The sequence below is a fragment of the Salminus brasiliensis genome, chromosome 2, assembly GCF_030463535.1.
Source record: "Salminus brasiliensis chromosome 2, fSalBra1.hap2, whole genome shotgun sequence".
NCBI lineage: Eukaryota > Metazoa > Chordata > Actinopteri > Characiformes > Bryconidae > Salminus > Salminus brasiliensis.
This window is the reverse complement of record NC_132879.1, coordinates 22,131,782-22,150,833: the sequence shown is the minus strand read 5'-3', so window position 1 is coordinate 22,150,833 and position 19,052 is coordinate 22,131,782. Positions and strand designations below refer to the sequence as shown.

Sequence of the window (19,052 nt, the reverse complement as noted above, 5' to 3'; positions counted from 1 at the left end):
CTTCATTTACATACACTTCCGTTACTAGGAACAGGAGCTACAACAACCACTGTAACCAGAGACAGCAAAGGCATAGTGCCACACCCACGATGACTAAAGAATGACGCCACCCCCCACCTCTCTCTCTCTCTCTCTTTCTGTCTGTTTCTATCCCTGATAAAACCATAACAATTACATGGGCTTGACCAATACGAATTCAGTGGCTGTTTCAACTGTGAAAAATCATAATAACAACTATGTTAAATTCCAAGAATTTCTCGCAATCAAGCAAAATTCTCCAAAATAGCAAGTTAGGAAAAAACCTTCTTCACTTACGATGGAAATCAATGTACAAAGATTTTATTCCAAGACATTTTGGAGCATTTCTATTGGTCCATTGTCACAATGTAAAAAAAAAAAACATCACATAGCACATTATGCCAAAAACAGCAAAAATGATACAAGGTTTTTGCCTGACAGCGATGACATGTAGGTTCACATTATAGAGAAAGTAGCTAGATGTGTAGTTGAAGCCATTTCAGGCGGACATAGGGAGACTAAATTTAGTGGAATAGGGGAAATGCGGATAAATCAAAAATAAACATGGCGTGTAGACCAACAACAAAGTTTGGAAAAAAAATACATTAATCAATCACACAACATGCAACACCCACACACACTGCCAATATAAACCCAGGTGAGACGCTGAACACACACCGGGTCCAGTCAGGGGCAGTAACTAGGCCTAATTGTTTCATACACTTATGTACAACAGAGAAGCGTGTGTAAAGGTAAAGGTGCACGTATTTGTCACTGTACAGTGTACACTGTACAGCGAAATGTGTCCTCCGCATTTAACCCATCTGGTAGTGAACACACACTCACACACACACACACACACACACACACACACACACATGTGTTAGGGGCAGTGAGTACACACACACACCCAGAGCGGTGGGCAGCCAACTCCAGCGCCCGGGGAGCAGAGAGGGTAAAGGGCCTTGCTCAAGGGCCCAACAGTGGCAGCTTGCCGAGCCCGGGAATCAAACCCACAACCCTGTTATCGATATCCCGGCGCTCTAACCGCTGAGCCACCACTGCCCACTGTTTCAGATACGGTCAAAGAAAAATACTTTCATATATACTCAGATATGTTTAAAAGAAAAGGAGTCTACTTTTCTATGTGTTTGATTTGAGTCTCTGGCCTTCAGTACCTAATTCGACCTCATTAGTATCTTACATTCTGGGGTCACTTCCATTCTGTTCTGCTGGTGCAGCACCAGCACTGCTTCACTCTCGCTCACACCTCTCAGTCTGAAGCTAGTATTTTTATTTTGAGACCTAAAGAACCCTAAAAGGAGATGAACGGTGATTATGTCTGGTAGCTGCTGGGTGTACTAAAACGCGCCACTGTTCTAAAGTAATCTCAATTCTACTTGAGTCATTACGTCTTTAAAGTGAAGTCACTTCTAGCTGAATACACTGCCCGCAGACTGTAGTGTAGTCAGCGCTACGCAGCAGTTATTCATACGCATTTCTCACTGTTTATCTACGTAAAGTCACAGGCAGAAATCCGTCTGCTTCCTTTGCTCAGCTCACCTGGCTCAGGTAACCAGTGGTGACTCATCCAGGCTCCGCCCATTCCCACCGCCTCAACCTGAGGAACTCTGTGCCAAACGCCTTGTGGATTCCGGCAGAAACTTTCCTCTGGTCACACGCGTCGCCATTAGCCTCCTCACTCTCCCAGCTCGAGCGTGTTTGTTAGGACCGCGCGCGCTCCGTTTCGTCCCGTTTGGTGGTGACCATAGCTGAGGCCATGAGCTCGGCTTCTGAGGGTCTTTTCTACTCGGCTCTTCAGCCCAACTCCTCCGTGAGCACCTACGCCGTGCCGTCCGAGACCCAGCTGGGTCACGGCGTTGGCGGCGGCATTTCCGCGGATGGGGCGGCGGCTAGAGCCAAGCGCGTGCAGCAGCAGGTGGCTTTGAAGCTCGCGGAGAGATCCAACACGATCACGCGCCAGAACGGCGCTGCGCAGCAATACGCGGCTTCAGGTTTGTGTGTGTGTGTGTGTGTGTGTGTGTGTGTGTGTGTGTGTGTGTGTGTGAGTGTGTGAACTGCTTACAGCTCTCAGGTGTTTTACTGTAGGATAGTGCCACATTAACCACATTAGCTTATAGTTTAAATGGCCGTTTCTTGATTATCAGCTAGTGGGTAGCTCAGATTTCTCTCGCACGGTCTGAAAACCACATTGTGTACGTATTATTATTCTTTTTTTTTTTGGGGTGGTTTAAAGTGTGTGTGTGTGTGTGTGTGTGTGAGATAATATAAATATAAAACGAATGAACACTAAATAGACATTAATTTAATAAACCTGGGGCTACTGTGCCATATTGTGTAGTCGGTAGTTCCTGTCGATAGTATGTATTACCGTAAAAACCTTGGTTCCCCAAAATGTCAGAAGAAAAACTTCTTAACCTTCAATGGAAGTCAATGTAGAAACTTTATTTAAAGTAAATTTGGAGCATGTCTATTAGTCCATTCATGATGACATTTGTAAAAAAAAAAAAAAAAAAAAAAAAAAATTGCCAAAGTGAACAACTGCAAAAATGGAGATGCAAGGTTTTGCGTAACAGCAATGATGTGAAATACAGCAATTGGTCTGTGTATTGATGTATGATCTATGCAGTGTGTTACTATGTAGTCTGTCTAGACTATACCACAAAGTTCTAACTGTGCTACAGTAGTATAGACAGTAGGCCATTTTGCAATTGAATGGCCCACAGTGACATTAAACCACTATGAAAGTGAGATCTGGCTAATTTGTCTTTTGGCTAGAGGGTGTAAAGAACTTTGAGCATCAGTTTGGGTTTTACAGTTAGTTAGACTGCCATGGAGACTCGTTTACTGTAATTCCTCTTCTCAGCTGTGACCGGGTCTTTTCCAAATTCCCGAAGAACCAGATCTAATCTGTAGTGCAGTGGAAAAGTGGTTGATGTAATGTGAAACCTGTAGCTGGTATATCTGATATTTGTATAAAAATGAAGTACTCATTTCCCTTTACTCCAGCCACAATCTGATCACATTAAACACACTGATCACACCCTTTAATTAGAGAGAACACCCTTCTGTAATGTCTGTAATGTTCCACACACACCAAGCGAGACACACACACAATAAACATACTGCATTAATGTTTAACAGGTTGCAACAGGCAGAGTTTTCCTCTACCCTTAGGTGTTTTTGAACTAGTGAGTGAGTGAGTGAGTGAGTGAGTGAGTGAGTGAGTGAGTGAGTGAGTGAGTGAGTGAGCGAGCGAGGGGAAGTGAGTGAAAGCTCTCTGACTGCATGTGATTGGGTTACCACTCTTTGTCAACTCTCAAAGGACCCGACCCGCACAAAACTGCTATGTGAGAGAGCCGGACAAAGTGTTTAGCAAAGCACAATAGAGGGACAGACAGAAGAACTCTGTTATTTACCATTTCTGAGGCACCTCTTAAGCACAGTAGGAGTTTCTTCTGTACATTTGCTAAGTGAAACTTCTACTACTCACTACAATCAGGCCTGATTTTAGAATACCTTTCACTTCCAAATTTGTCAGCAAATTGGGAGGTAAAGTAATATAATGCAATATAAATCAATGTTCAAGCGCAACTTTCTATTACAGAAATAAGGCCTAAATGTTTACAACTTTTAATGTAGGGTTCTTTTTCAAGTAATGTTGAATTAATGGTCAATTCAGCAATGATTTGTCATGCAATGTAAAGAGTAAGAGGTGTTTTCCCACTGAAGAAGGTTTAATAATTAACAACAGTAGTCCATACCCCTTAACACACTGAAAGGTAAACCTGTCCAATCACAGCATACAATTGGTATTTAATTCTGTTTTTCGATTCACAACACTGTTTAATCACCAGACGCATTACAAGGCAGCACTCACGAAACCTTACAGTACACTCTTAAAAACGGGTTTCGAATTGTTCTCGATGAGCAGTGCTGTGGTAGAACCACTTTTGGTTCCGTAAAGAACAATGGGCCTTATTTATCAGTTGTTCTTAAGCAGTTTTCACAAATATTCTGACCTTCCCCAATGTTTAGTTTTGTTTTTTTTGTTTTTTCTTATTTGGGATTTGTACAATGCACGAGGACAATGGGATCCCTCATTACTACAGCAGAGCTGTGAACAATTCTGAGTTTTAAAAATGCATCATGAATCTGATGTAGACTTTTTGTTAGAACAAATATAAGGACATTTTTAGAAAGATGTTGATGAAAGGGGTCCAATGCCTGTAATAGATATGGGCAAGCCTTTACATCAAGTGTAACTTCTTTAGTCCATTAAACAAGTCTTACATCTCTGTTACAAACTTGGTTCTTCATTGAGCACCTTTACTTTTGCATGGTTTTGGAGTGCATGGTTCTCATGTTCTAATGCTGTCCTCTCTGTAAGTAAGCTACGTTCCGTTCCCCTCAGCCACAACATGGTTAACATTGTGTGAATAGCAGAGATGGTTAGCTGTGGAATTCCTCCTTTTTTGAAAGGCTGCTGAAACAATTCCGTGTTAGAGTTAAGGTTAAACCTCTTGCCTTAGCAGCCGCATGGGGTGAGTGCCTGTGACCGGCAGGCTTCCTGAGCTCAGCTTGACAAGTCAGAACAGCCTCGCATTTCTCAGCCCAGAGCCTGCATAAAAAAAAACCCCATAACTCATGTCATGTTGAAACTTTGATTGTGGCCTTGAAAGCTTTGAGAGTCTTGCATAGGTGGAATGCCATGCACATGTGTGGTAAGAGAGAACTGTTGGTCTGAACAAATGCATGTAGTTGAGCTGCGTAGGTCAGTATGGACATCAATAAATAATTACCACCAGTATTGCCACCATAACATGATACTAATTTACTGGGTTAAGCTTTGTACCAACGGCAGCATACCCTCTCAAAGGACATGGAAAAAGTAAGGCGAGGCAAAGGGGTGGAACTTCGTGCTGGGTGTAGTTGTTTCTGCGTGTTTTGGGCAGGGACAGAAGGAGTGGCTCCCTGCTACCAGACCGGTTTTCTGCCCCTCTCCCCTTGGTTGCTGTCTGTCACTCTGTTATTAACAACCCAGCCTGTACCTCGCCCTACTTTAACACACACACACACACACACACACACACACACACACACACATGAATGATGAGACTTGTGAGCAGGAGTTGAAGCTTCATATCAAGCTATTCTGGACTTTTGTTAGCTTAGCAAAACAACCCTGGTTATCTATCATGTGATTGCCTACAGTGGTTTGCCTCTGCTTTGAGTACGTCTATCCTCCAGTTTAAAATAGTCTCGTCAGAGCTTGGAACTGCAGTTATGTTCACTTTATAGTGAACACTGTCAGATTCTGTGCTTATTCTAAAACATTCCCTTATGAAAAGCCCTATTTAGTCAATCCCTGCAACTGTACGTCAGTTTTATCAGGTTCTGTAAATTTGCTTGCTTTTACAAATTACACACCGATACTAAGGGGCCAGATTTATCTTATCCTTCTCAGTCCTGATCGTTCTCTAATCACATGACACTACACATTTATCTCCCATGCTCTACAGCAGGTTCACATTTCATGGCAGCCAAACAGCAGCTAACGCTCTCTTGAGATTCTAGATCTAACACTTGCATGTGAAAACCTGCAGTAGCTTCTGTGGGAACGCTTGGACAGGACTGGTTTAGCGGGGAGATCAGCCAACGGCAGCATATAATTAAAATCACCAAAGTGATGAACCCTGCTGAGGTCAATATGAGAACACAGGCCACTTTCATATCAGAGACATGTCTGAACTATGTGCTAAGAATTTGCTATGAATTTTGAATTTTGTGTGGCATCAAATTGTATAACTAATTTAAATCCATTTTTTTTATTAAATTAAGAGTAAAAACTACATAAAAGTGCTGAAGGCAAAAATTCCAGGTTAGTCAACATAAAGGATAATGGCTTATACACAACACTACATTCATTTGTTTAACAGTTATCCAAAGTGATTTACAGTACATGTACAATACATGTGCAGTACACCTTTTATGAGCCCGCTAGGAGGGATTATAGCCATAACTGATCTGTCTTTGTATGTTTCCTTTACTAGAATACGGTGGTTCTTCAACAATGACAAAGTACCAGACCTACAATCCCAGCTTCAGCTCAAAGTCGTCCTACATGTACTCCACCTCCAGCAGACCAACAGTGGTAAGAATTGTAATATTTGTTATAATTTAGTTATGTCCATTATATTCTGTGTCATGCTGTTATCTGTGATATTCAGAAACCTGCTTTTTGTTTAGCACGTAGACTCTTAAACCTTCTTAAGACTGAGATGATATCAGTAGTTTTCTCAAAGGGGAGTGTAGTGTAGATCTCGGTGAGCTGGACAAGTTGGCAGTAAATGGAAAGAATGATAGTGTGATATTTCACAAGTCCTTCACAGCTCTAAGCAAACGGACGTACCAGCATACCACTGTGCAAGTCATTCAATAATTATGTATTGATTGAAAGCCACATCTGTATTTGTAACATTAGTCATGTTCAGTATTGTTCACCTCTTTAACCCCAGGCTTATGATGCATATCTTCACTGGAAAAAAAAAATGTCTCCAAAATGCCGACTTCACAGGAGAAGGCAGACATTTTCTTAACTTAGAGGTTAATGTAATGTAATGTAATATAAGAGATTATTCCAGGTAATTTAGAATATTTCTATTGGTCTGTTAATCCAGAATTGTGTACAGAGCAGCTACAGGGTTCAAACTGGGGAAAAATTGAGATGCATGGTTTTTATTGGACAGCAGCGATTAACAGATACATATACAGCATTCAATACAGCATTTAAAAAAAAGTTCAGAATCTAAATTGTTAACTGTTTTGTCAGTATGCTGTATTGGCAGTCTCCTATTTCCTTTTTTCATAATACTTTGTGGTAAATGAGGATGATCAAATGATTAGTGACCAAAACTGTGCGTCTAAGTGCATTGCATCATGGTGAAGAGGGAGGGGCGAGGCTTTTGTTATGCAATGCACAGAGCTGCTCTTAAATGAAGGGAGATTTTGGTCTGAATTCACTTTTTAAGGGTGTGTTGCGTTAGATGGTTGGTGCAGCGAGCACTGAAAAGTTCAATTTAGGAGCTCATAAAATAAATAAACTTTTAGAACTGACAATCTTAGCATAGCTGAAAATGTGAGTATCACTACTCCCCTTTTGTCCATTAACTAATAAGAATTATTCTGTAACTACTATAAAAAAGTAGGCTCAGTGGTTAGAGCACTGAGTTATTGATCACAGGGCCACTAAGCTGCTACATATGGGCCCTTGAGCAAGGCTTAACCTGCCCTCTGACTTTCTAAACTGGGATATACGAATAAAAGAATTTCATCGCTCAGTACAAGAATGAATGACCGTATGGTCAGATTATAAATTCAAAACTTTAAAGCTGGCGAGCTGACTCACTCTCACTCTCTGCCAGGCCCAGCGTGTCCCCACACACTCCAGCAGTGGCTACTCGTCTCGCTCGGCTGTGGATTTCGGTGGCAGGTCTCAGATGAGCAGAGGGGCTGGTGTAGGAATGATGTATAATCATGATGATAGCATGATGATGGGCATGGGCACTGGCGGATACCAGGGTGGCCATTCTCACCACCAGCAGATCACCACGTTAAATCGCTCCATAAATCGACCTGCAGGTCCAGACCCAGAGGTCGCCTCTCTGCATTCCTTGCGCATGCAGTCTCTGCCTCAGCAGCAGACGTGGATGACACAGGATGGCAGTGAGGGAAGCCTGGTGTCAGATCACGATGCTACCTACTTGCGGCAGGAGGCAGGTTATGGAATGAGCAACGGTTACGCATCTACATACCCCCGGCAGGCCATGTACTCCACCACCAGCAACGGCTTCAGCTCCGGGGCTGTTCAGACCTCCATGACGCTGCCCTCCATGAGACGCTCTCTGAGCGGCACGCTGGCCCGTAGTGGAGGTGGAGGTGCAGCTATGGAGGAGGAAGCAGCCTACGTCCGCCAGTCCTTTAAAGGCCCCTCACAGCGCACCATTAACAGAATCACTCAGCGCCAGGTTCGCAACTCCATGTCTGCAGGTAGTGTGCAAGGAGGAGGTGGAGGAGGGAGCTTTATGATTGGTGGAAGTTCTCAGGGCAACCTGACCATGATGCAGCAGGGCAGACTGTCCCGTGCTGCCTCAATGAGGAGCGTCATGAGCGTGGGAAAAGGCAAAGATGTATTCGATGGCATGGATATGACTGGCAGCATGGGCAACCTGAGCGGGTGAGACACACACACACCCACGCATGCTGAACAGAAACACTTTGAATACATACATTTACTTAATGTGCACATTTCCACATGGATACAATCTGATGTACATATGCCATACACTGCTATTTATTTTGGTGGATTATCACAGAAAATGGCCTGATATGCAGAGAAGCCCTAGTATTCAAATGGTGGAGTGGGTTGACGAGTGAGGAAGTTCAGGTGGTGGTCAACAGCAGATTTAAGCAGATTTAAGTTTTGAGAACTTGTCATTTCATGTTGGGAAGGGTGTGAAAAAAAAGCACCAAGGGGTTTCCGTTTTAGACAATTGTAGGCCAATAAAAGACATATAAGACTTGAGGTCTATGCAAGACCTAATGAATACTGACACTCTTGTCTACTGTTTGATTTTTTTTTATTTTAGAAAAGATCTTAATAACATAGAAGTATTAAAAAAACTTCATAGATTAGTGTAATGAGATTTAATTCCAGGTAACCTATGCTATGAAATGCACCATTTCTATGGGTACCTTGATTCACAGTAAAATCACAATATGTTAAGACCAGATGGAAATGGTGTGCATATGTAAATCCAGTGTATCCAATGTGTCATTTTTTTCAACGCACACATTTTTGCATAAACCAGAAGGTTTATTCATTTTGCTCACAATAAGATAAATGATAACCTAAACCCAACTTAAACAAACAACATACACAAAATAACAAAAGGTAGTGTGGCTTACAAAGATAATCTTACCAATGCATAAATTAGTAAACACACAAATAAAAAATACAAATCAAAGAGTATTCTGAGTACCTTACCCTTTTGTAAACAGTATCTCAAAGAAAACAGTATCTTTATTTTTTCGAGTGATCTTATTGTAGTTGTGCAATGTGATGCAATGAGTACTCAACTAGATAATGAAATTAGGTAAAGTGGTTACAGGAAAGTTTCAAGGAAGTTTTTGTAAGGAATTTATAAAATTAGATCCAATCAGTTTACAAGACAAAGAAACTGAGGAATGACGGCAGCAAACAGCATTCTATACAGTACATCTTGGACCACCGTTTTTACGTTAGTGCTTGGTGTATTATTTGTTTACTTATTTGTATTTACATTTCTACATTTGAAGTTATTGTAATTGTTGAGGTTCATGGTGTGACTAGTGAGAGAGAGATGAAAGCAAAAGTCTCACACAACACAGTTTCTCTACCGTTCAAATATATTTTCCTTATACGCTTCTGAATAGGACAACACCTTACTTTTATACAACCAAAAGCTTCCTCTTTTCTGTCGGGTTAAATATGTACATAAAAGCAGAATCTCCAAAACTGCAATATTTTTAAGAGAAAACATATAGAAATTGCATATTGACCAGAAGCGCGTGAGCAAAAAGAGACTAAGTGAGTAGAAGACTGACCTTTGAATCCATGAAACAGGTTATTTATGCATTTGTTATACATTTTGCAAATTCACTTTCACTCGACTAGCTGCTGTATAAGAGAGTTATTTGATGTTGCCCAACCCTGTGCTTCGTGTGTGTCTGCATGTGAAAAGTGAAGAGAGAAACACACCCAAACCAGTCCAGCCTATTCATAGTTGACACACCCTGGGGGGAAAAAAAAACTAACTTTTCACTAAGCTAGCAGTCAAACAATAAAACGGCAAAATACAAAGAAAGGTCTAAACTGATCAGTTTATTGCCATCTGTGTTCTTTATCAGTTTTAGATTAAATATGAATCCTGTAGGAACTGTTAGTAGAGATATCCTATATAGAGATTGATTAGAACCAGTTTAGACTTGATCATTAGCTAATATCAATAACAAGACAACATGAACATCTGGTTAAAAAAAATGCTGCTAATATCAAGAAGGACAGATAAATATGTGACTGGTGTATGCAGATTTTTTTTTTAAATCCTTGCTACCTCTTTCTGTATCCTACAGAATCAATTCTCTGGACATGCCAACTGCTGTTTCCTATCTGGATTCGCCTGAGGTTGAAATGCAGGTACTGGGAACTGCCTATATCCAGCATGAGTGCTACCACAACAACGATTCTAAGAAACTGGTGAGCTCCATCGGTGGTATGAAGATACAAAACTGATTTACTGTGATCTACAGATTCATTATGAATCATTAAATAACCTGTATTTAACTAGAAGGTCTGTTGAGATTACAATCTTATTTTTGAGAGTTTTTCCCCTGTCTCTTAGGTCAATCAGCTGAAAGGAATAGTTCCTCTGGTTCACTTGTTTACCAGTGAGAGTGAGGAAGTGCAGCGCTATGCCACCGGAGCAGCCAGGAACCTCATCTATGAGAACATGGAAAACAAAGTGGCTCTCATCGAGGCTGGAGGAATTCCTCAGCTCATAAATGCCCTGAAGGAGCCAGACGATGAGCTCCGCAAGAACATCACTGGTGAGCTCTGTTGCCATAACCCTTCATCATGATCATTACCTACATGATCTTGAACATACATGGCAATTCATGTTCGTCTTTATCTTCCGATATTTAGGATTTAGCTTGTCTTAGATTAGCAGATTGGACAGAATTCTATCAACCGCTGTGTGAACAAGTGAATAGTTCTCTCTGTTTGTCAACCTGCCCATAAAGCACTGCTATCGCATAACCAGCCTTGAGCTTGGCTCACTATCCGAGCAGCGTTTGCAGAGGCTGGACCTCCACTTTGGGTGTGGTGAGCTAGACAGTCTGATAACAGTTATAAAACCTTTAAAATCGTTCACAACACAAAAGCACTTTGTATTAAGTGTAGTCTACAAGGGAGTGGCACTTGATTAGATAGCATAGTCCAGTCTGTGTAGCCATGGCTGGTTTTATTTCGTGTGAGTGGCTTGAGGCTTGAAGTAACATGGCTGGAAAGCTTAAGCGTTCAGGCTATATTTCATTCACACTGCTGCTTGCACACGAGTCAGCATTGTGATGTCTGGCATTATTCATTAGTTTAGTGATTTTATTTTTCTTTTTTATAAGAGAAAAAAGTTGATTCATGCATGTGTGCGTGTGTGTGTTCCTTCTCTAGGGCGTTGGCTGTGCTTTTTCAGTAAAGGGGTGTTGACTGTTGAGTTGTCTTGACTTGTGCGCTGGACTCATAGCACGCGATGAGTCAGGCCTAGACTTTGGTCCTCTGTGAGTGAATAGAATACACCATTCTGTATGATCAAGAATGAGCTCATACAGTCATTCAAAAGCATGCCTTCCTAGGATCGGATTATAGTAATTGTATCCCAAGAGGTCTCAGACAGTGGTCCTTTCAGGTGTTAAGGTGTTTTAAAAAAAACTTGAAAAATTAAATATTGTAGCCTCTTCTAAAGATATTTGAGATTGTTGGTAGCAATGTTGATCTGATTAACTTTGTGTGGTTTGTTTTCTTTCACTGTAGGAATTCTGTGGAATCTCTCCTCTAAGGATAATCTGAAGGATAGGTTGGCAAGGGAGACCCTTCCTAAGCTGACTGAGGAGGTACTAATTCCTCTCTCTGGCACCGGAGACAGAGAGATTATCGAACACACTCCTTCAGAGGCAGATATCTTCTTCAACACCACTGGCTGCCTCCGGTACATTCCCACACTCATATGCAAAAAAAAATTCTTGACTATAGAATGACTATAGAGTATTATAAAAGAATAAAATAAAAAAAAAGAAGGAATCTTCCTGACAGGGACCTTCTCCCCTGTCTGCGTTCAGAGACTAACAAGAAAGCACTTGCATTCATATGCAACTTTAGGACATACATATAGATATAAGTTTGCACCCCCTTTATAAAATGACACATTTGGTAACTTTTTAAATAAGTGACTTCCTCTGCAGCAAAATAACCTAAATGTAAAATATCTGCACATTTTAAAACACGAATCCTGTTTATTTGAACAATATTGATGAATGAAAAAAAAAGCATTTCATGTGCTCTTACTTTTGCACAAGCCACATTTAAAGTTTTTTTGTAAAAAAAAAAAAAAAAAGCAAATACAGTAATTATGCTTTAGAATGTGCTTCTTTAGATTTATATGAGCGACTTTGTGATCTCAGATTTCTATCCTCACCGTCCTATATTTTTTTACAGGAACTTGAGCTCAATAAATGAGAAAACCCGGCAGCAGATGAGAGAAACTCCTGGTCTGGTGGATGCTCTAGTGGGACACATTCAGAGCTCTCTGGACAACAGCAATGTAGAGGACAAGGTCAGCTCTACAAACATGTAACCTTACTCAATCTCACCAAACACATTCCCATGAGAAAATCAAGGTCTATGGTTCAGTTCAGCACCTGTTGATTTTAAAACAGCAGTCACTGTTTACAGTTGTTAACCAGAGCTGAGGCAGTTTAAAACCATTACCATTTCTTTAATTCTGTAATTATGTATTATTTCCTAGAGAAAGTAATCCTACTCCACCAAACAAAGTGGTCCTTTGAATTTGAATGTGTGTACATTTGTGTGAAGTGGTTGCACATAAATAAAATATTATAATCAATACAGTTTATTCCAAAACAAGTAAACACTTAAGGATAGCAGTTACTCATACTCATTACTTCACTACTTTTTTAAAAACCAAAATACATCTGTACAACTGAAAAGTATAAAGATAGTAGACATCCAGTATTTATTTATTTTTAAAGATTATTTCCAATCAGAGTAAAAGGCATGTCACTATACCTGTCTTTTAACAAGCCAGGTTTGCTTAATTAAAATGAAAAACATTCAAATGACAAATTGCAAATAAACTAAAGCTGAACTTTCAGCTAAATTAACATACAATCAAAAGCTGTCCCACCCTCCTTTAATGTTGCCATTTCTGAGACAATTTTGTGCTTGTATTTCTCTCTCTTTATGTGGCAGGGAGTGGAGAACTGTGTGTGTGTATTGAGGAACCTGTCCTATCAGCTGTACAGTGAGATTCCCCCCTCTGCCCAAATGCGCTTGGAAGGTCCTACTCGATCACAGGCCTCAGCCCGAGGAGAGGCTATCGGCTGCTTCACTCCTCAGAGCAAGAAAGCCAAAGATGTAAGGAGCACCTCATCCTCTTCCCATATACTGGAATGTTCAGTTAAATTCCACTCCCTTGACGTTCCGGTTCATGTTCAGATTGTGCCAAAGAAATATTTTGTGTTTTTCACAAGGCATCTACTTGATCAATTGTTTTCCTTCCTGACCCTCAGAGACAAGATAAGGATCTGACTACGTTTACTGAGGTGGCTCGGGTGCCAAGGGGCATTGAGTGGCTGTGGCACCCAAAGGTAGTAGAGCTGTATAACAAAGTCTTGCAGCGGTGTGAAGTCAACACCGTCACCCGAGAGGCAGCTGCCGGAGCCCTGCAGAACATTACAGCCGGGGACAAAAGGGTAAGTTGGGTTTTGTACCTTTATTGTGCCTTGTGGGGAAGTTTGCTGCGCAGACAGGTGTCACAGACTCAGTAAACAAGCAAACATGGCATGGACTGGCTTGTTGGGTGTGTGGATTGCTATGTGTTTTGCATTTCTAGCAGCTTGGTTAACCTATGCACCCTTCTCACACACACAGTGGGCATCCATCCTGAGCCGTGTTGCCTTAGAACAGGAGCGCATGTTGCCTGTGGTTCTAGATCATCTCAGGACAAACAGTGATCTAGAGCTGCGATCCCTCACTGGCTTCCTCAGAAACCTGTCTCGTCATGCCAAGGACAAGAACGACATGGGTAAGTTCTGTATTCTAAAAGATATCTGCACAAATAGCTGGATGCTATTTTACAATTTTGATCATAATACCTCTATTGTATTTCATTAATCTGGAAATGATGTATATGTTTAAATAAGGATGTTTATGAAATAAAATTAACTTAAAATTCACTTAAGTAGGAAAAAAAAATGTAAATATGTGTTAGGTGCTAGTGTCCAGTTTTTTTTTTCTTTTAAAATGACACCGTTCCCTGTCCGTCCTCATTTTAGCCACGAAGGTAGTCAGTAACTTGGTGACCAAACTGCCAAACGACAGCATGCAGAAGGAGCCCTCCTCCGATGTGATAGTAAACATCTGTGGTACACTCAACAACCTTGTGACCTGTAGTGAGGTGGCAGCACGAGACATCACATACTTTGATGGCATTCCCAAGCTGATGGGCATCAAGAACTCTAATGATGGCAGGTAAGAGCCCAAAAATATATGACTTGTAACAGAAAGCATCTGCATGTTTGTACTTGGGTACACAGGCATTCAAAGTATTGTTTACCAAACTTTTCTTCTGATAACTGACACTTTTTCTTTTTTTTTTATCTCTTTAAGTCTTGCAAAAGAGAAGTCAGCCAAAGCAGCATCTACAGTCCTCTGCAACATGTTCCAGTATAAGAAATTACACAAAGACTACAAGAAGGTAACCAATATATTGGTTTAATTTACTCACCTCTTCCTCGAACAGTGACTAAGATTACATTGCGTAATTAAGTGCTTTTGTTTGAACAGAATTCAGATTAACTTTAGTGAACTTTATTGAGTTCACTTGAGGGTGTGCCAATTTCACATGAGTAAAATCAGCTAAACTGCATCAATACTATGCAGTCCACTGCATTCTCTAATTTCCTCTGGCTTTCTGGAGCTGCCTGAATCAGATTTAAAACCCTGACACTAGCATACAAAGCCAAAAATAAAAAGGCACCATAATGCCCCACTTCCTGGTGGCAGTGGTTTAAAACCTGATCTGTGCCAAGAGCCCTTCGTTCTTCATGTACAGCTTGGCTGGACTCACTAACTTTTCTCTGTCCTGGCCCCTCGTGGTTGAACGAACTTCCCCTTGAGTGTCCGAACAGATGAGTCGCTCACTGTCTTCAAATGCTGACTAAAGACTCCTCTCTTTCAAGAGCACTTGACATTAATTCTGCAGTGATTCAAGGCTTGTGATTGGACCTGTGGAACTGTGATGTCTCTGATATTCAGACATAGTGTGGTGTGTAGGAGTTGTGCGTCTTTTGTATTTAGGTATGTTGATGTTTATGTTTGGCAGTATCTAATCTTAGAAGTATCTTTGGACTCAATCTAGCTAAAGGATATTAATAGGATTCTTCTGGACAGTAAAGCAGTCCTAACATACAACCGTCGATTTTCTGTGTCGGTCACGTTCTAGCTACAGAACTTTGTGATTATCAGTAAAATTGCCTGGTCTGTTCACATGTGGGTACACTCGGACATTACCCGGATTTTGTACTAGGGGGCTGGCAGGATAAAGTCAGCGTAATATCCGGTACAGCTGATTCAGAGGTTTGCCATAACACATTGCTCCTCCGGTAATTTTCCATGCATATCTCAGGGGCGTTACTCGCTCTATGGCAATTGTTTGGCTTTTTTTTTTTTAATGGATTTATCTGGCTATACTGATTTATAAATATTTATAAAATGCTGAAATTGAGCCTGTGCCTGGGTCAGCATTATATATAAATGTAGCATTCATTTCTGTAGGGTTACAAATGCATTAAAATGATAAAAAGGCAGATATAGATATATTTTAGTACTTAAATATCTGCTCTTCTGGAGTACAGTAAATACATAATCTTATGCTGATATTATGTGCTGATTCAGTTCCAGTATCACCCTAATTAACTCAGTGGTATAGATTTGTGTAAAAAAAAAACAAAAAAAAAAACCTTTAAAGCCCCAACAGATAACTGACAAAACAGTCCTATAGCCTACTATGGGCTTGCAAATAGATACCATAACATCCGCTTTCGTTGCTTTCGTAGAACTGCCTAACCTTTCTTGCTGTAGAGCTTTCAGGAGTCATTTTGAAAAAAAACTTAAAGTGTAACTGTCAACAGTCTCCTCCCTCTCAGATATTGTGCATTAACATGTTTGCTGAGGGACTATGTGCCTGGGGTTATGGTACATCATGTTTGAGCCATGCTCTCCACCCTGCCCTGCAGTCATTTTCCAGGTTTGAAAACACACACACACACTCCACAAACGCAGGGCTTGATTGCGTACTCTTCTGCTGGGGTATGTTAGGGTGGAGCCATATCGTGCACTTGTCAGGTGATTTCCTCATGAGCGTGTCCCAACACACCGCAGTGTGCCTCCATTTCACAAACCCATCTTTTTTCACTAGCAATCACTAGCATAATGCTTCTGCCCATTTCCAATAAACAGTGAACTCAGAACAAAACCTTGCATCTCCATTTTGCTTTACTACTTCTGAAAAGTTCCCAGAGACAATGCATTTTTATGGCCACCATTTTGCATCATGTCTGTGTGTCTTGATGACTGTTCGTTTATTACCACTCTGGCAGTGTGATCTGCATGCCCTGATGTCTAATCAGTCATATGATATGTTATCATGGCCGAGTGCTGCATATTTGCATTTCCTGTTCTCTGCTTGCTGTTGCTCATGAACCCTTTCTGTTTGGTGTTTTGCAGAAAGGATTCCTGCGACAGGACTTCGCGGACATGACCATCTAGACGTGGACAGAAACTGTGAGAATGTAACCACATGTAGTAGCCTATGTGGGCCAATGCTGTAAATAAGAAGTGACATGATAGAAGAACACTACTTCAGGATACTTCAGCTGTCTGACTGTTGTTCAGCTGTGTGTTCCACGGTCTGCCATATGCCCAGCTTTACACAACCTGCCACAGAACACGAAAACCGTGCACGTCAAGGTCAACACTGGAGTTAAACAAATCTTTTGCCGATGACTTGACATTATGGATGAAGATTGCACCTTAACACAATTTGTTTTGACCTCAGATTAATATTGTCTTCAGGGACTTCTGCACAGTACTGATAGTCACCCTCAGCAGCATCCAGACTGGATTTTGCCTGGGTTTTGACTTAGTGTACTAAATACTGTATTTTTTTAAGTAACATAGACTGGGCCAAATGCCAGTCCAGGGGATTCATTTTTCTTCATTTAATAATTGTAAAGTTTTTTTGTTTGTTTGTTTTTTTTTTTTGTTTTTTTTTTGCGTGTGTGTGTATGCTTGTTTTTTTTTGTTTTTTTTTTACATCCAAAAGAATGATCTGTGGGCAGGAGGGTTTTGGGACTTATTAATAACAGGAATGTGAGAAATGAGTGCAATATACCACATATACTGCACAGATGTGAAAAGGACATAGGCAATAGAATAGACTGTATAGATTTATAAAATAGATTTAGGCTTTTGCAGAATGAAAGTGCATCGCAATATTTCTACATGATGACATGATGTACAATATATTATCTTTAATATTCAGTCATCTAGATAGAATCGTCTAGCATGTTATTTTTCTGAACTGCTTTGTTGGTGCTTTTTGTTTTATATAGCTTATTTTTAAACACTCTTTAGGCTTTTAGTCTTTTAGCAGTGTTCCAGTGCAGGCTAGCAGTGTCAAGCTGAGCAGAAGAGCTTCTATATTTTCATAGTATTGTATTAAAACCTAATATGGTAAAATCCATAAGTCTTTTTGAATGTCCGAATGTAACTGTTGCTCTTTTTTTTGCATTACAAAGCACTAATTAATCTTTTACTGACAGTATGTAAAGTTATTGTCACTGTCCAAAAACAGTAACTTTACTGAAGAAGGCAAAAAAACCTTCTTAACTTTTTATGTATGTCAATGTAAAGAGGTTTAATCCCAAGTCATTTAAAGATCATTTATATTTGTCTATTCATCAGAAAGTCTCATGTAAAATTTAATTAAGCAAAAATACAGCTTTATTCACAGGTACCTCCTTCATTTCCAAGTGATAATATAGATTATATAATATTCCTGTAATGGTACAAAGGCTTTTTTTGGCAAATGGTTCTCACTTACTATGAAAACTGTTCTCACTTACTATGAGTGTTTGGTTCATGGTGTGGGTGTGTATATTTAACTTGGTTGTGTATGCTTGACATTACCTTTTTTGTTTGTTTGTTTGGTTGTTGTTTTTTAACTACTTTTAATCTTAATTCATTATGACCAACATGTTTTGTTTTGTTTTTTTATCTTATGAATGAAAGTGATTTTGTGGCATCCTTTCTGCCCAGGTTTTATTTGCTCAGCAAAATACATACACTTCCTGTACTTATCAAATTTGTCAGTAATAGAGGTCACTATCTCGCTTTATCTGCTCCATTCTTAACTGTACAACACTTTGTGTCATAAGTGCCATGTTAAAATAAATAAAGGGACGTATTAATTCAATTTCTGTGTAAAGGTGACCCGCATAGTTAGGGAGTAGCTGAACTACTACTAACTTTTTTTTCTTTGATAAAGAAAGCTATCATTAGCCCTCTCTCCACTTTTGCTCCACCTCTCCTCTTCTCACCCTGGTGTGAGCGATGTGCCTCATGACCCAGGCCTATTTACATACTTTCTCTCTGCTCAGACATGAAGACTCTGCCACACCCTTTCCCATACCCCAGCCGTGTTCAGGAACTACAGACAATTTATACTTGATTGTGAGGTGGGGGGGTTAGATTCAAGCCCCTTTTGAATTTTCTAGTTGCGTACATAGTGCATGTGATCTTTAACAGCAGGGGATTTATGTCACATATTTACCCCACCTTTGGCCGGAGGCTGGCACATCTGTCTACCTTTGAGTAAATTATAGGGGGTGCATTATCTCTCCCACACACACAAACATACAAAAGTCATATATCATCGTTTTGACACCATGTTCTGTGCCCTCAGCTGAATTGTTTTAGCTTTTTTTCATTACTGTATCCAAAGAAACCTGATTTAGATGATTGTAACTATTGTCATACATGATTTAGATAGCTGTGTGCTCAACTAGGAGAATACAATGTGGAGTCATACTTAAAACGTTTTTGTGATGCTGCCCTC

General features: G+C 40.3%; 1 protein-coding gene across 1 annotated transcript; it reads left to right on the top strand.

Annotated features, from left to right (window-relative positions):
- Window positions 1–1,658: 1,658 nt before the first annotated feature.
- pkp3a (plakophilin 3a) lies at window positions 1,659–18,410 on the top strand. Its single transcript, XM_072670478.1, has 13 exons — window positions 1,659–2,033; window positions 6,093–6,193; window positions 7,464–8,275; window positions 10,213–10,336; window positions 10,482–10,686; window positions 11,669–11,843; window positions 12,350–12,467; window positions 13,124–13,288; window positions 13,444–13,626; window positions 13,805–13,958; window positions 14,209–14,404; window positions 14,543–14,630; window positions 16,661–18,410. Exons 1-13 carry the CDS (start codon window positions 1,799–1,801, stop codon window positions 16,700–16,702), a joined length of 2,598 nt encoding a protein of 865 aa, XP_072526579.1. The 5' UTR covers window positions 1,659–1,798; the 3' UTR covers window positions 16,703–18,410.
- Window positions 18,411–19,052: the final 642 nt, after the last annotated feature.

Bases quoted from the DNA above. Each gene is read 5' to 3' on its own strand.
- pkp3a (XM_072670478.1), top strand. From the start codon at position 1,799: ATGAGCTCGGCTTCTGAGGGTCTTTTCTACTCGGCTCTTCAGCCCAAC. The intron at 6,194-7,463 runs GTAAGAATTGTA...ACTCTCTGCCAG, and splicing joins CCTCCAGCAGACCAACAGTG to GCCCAGCGTGTCCCCACACA. The intron at 14,405-14,542 runs GTAAGAGCCCAA...TATCTCTTTAAG, and splicing joins AAGAACTCTAATGATGGCAG to TCTTGCAAAAGAGAAGTCAG.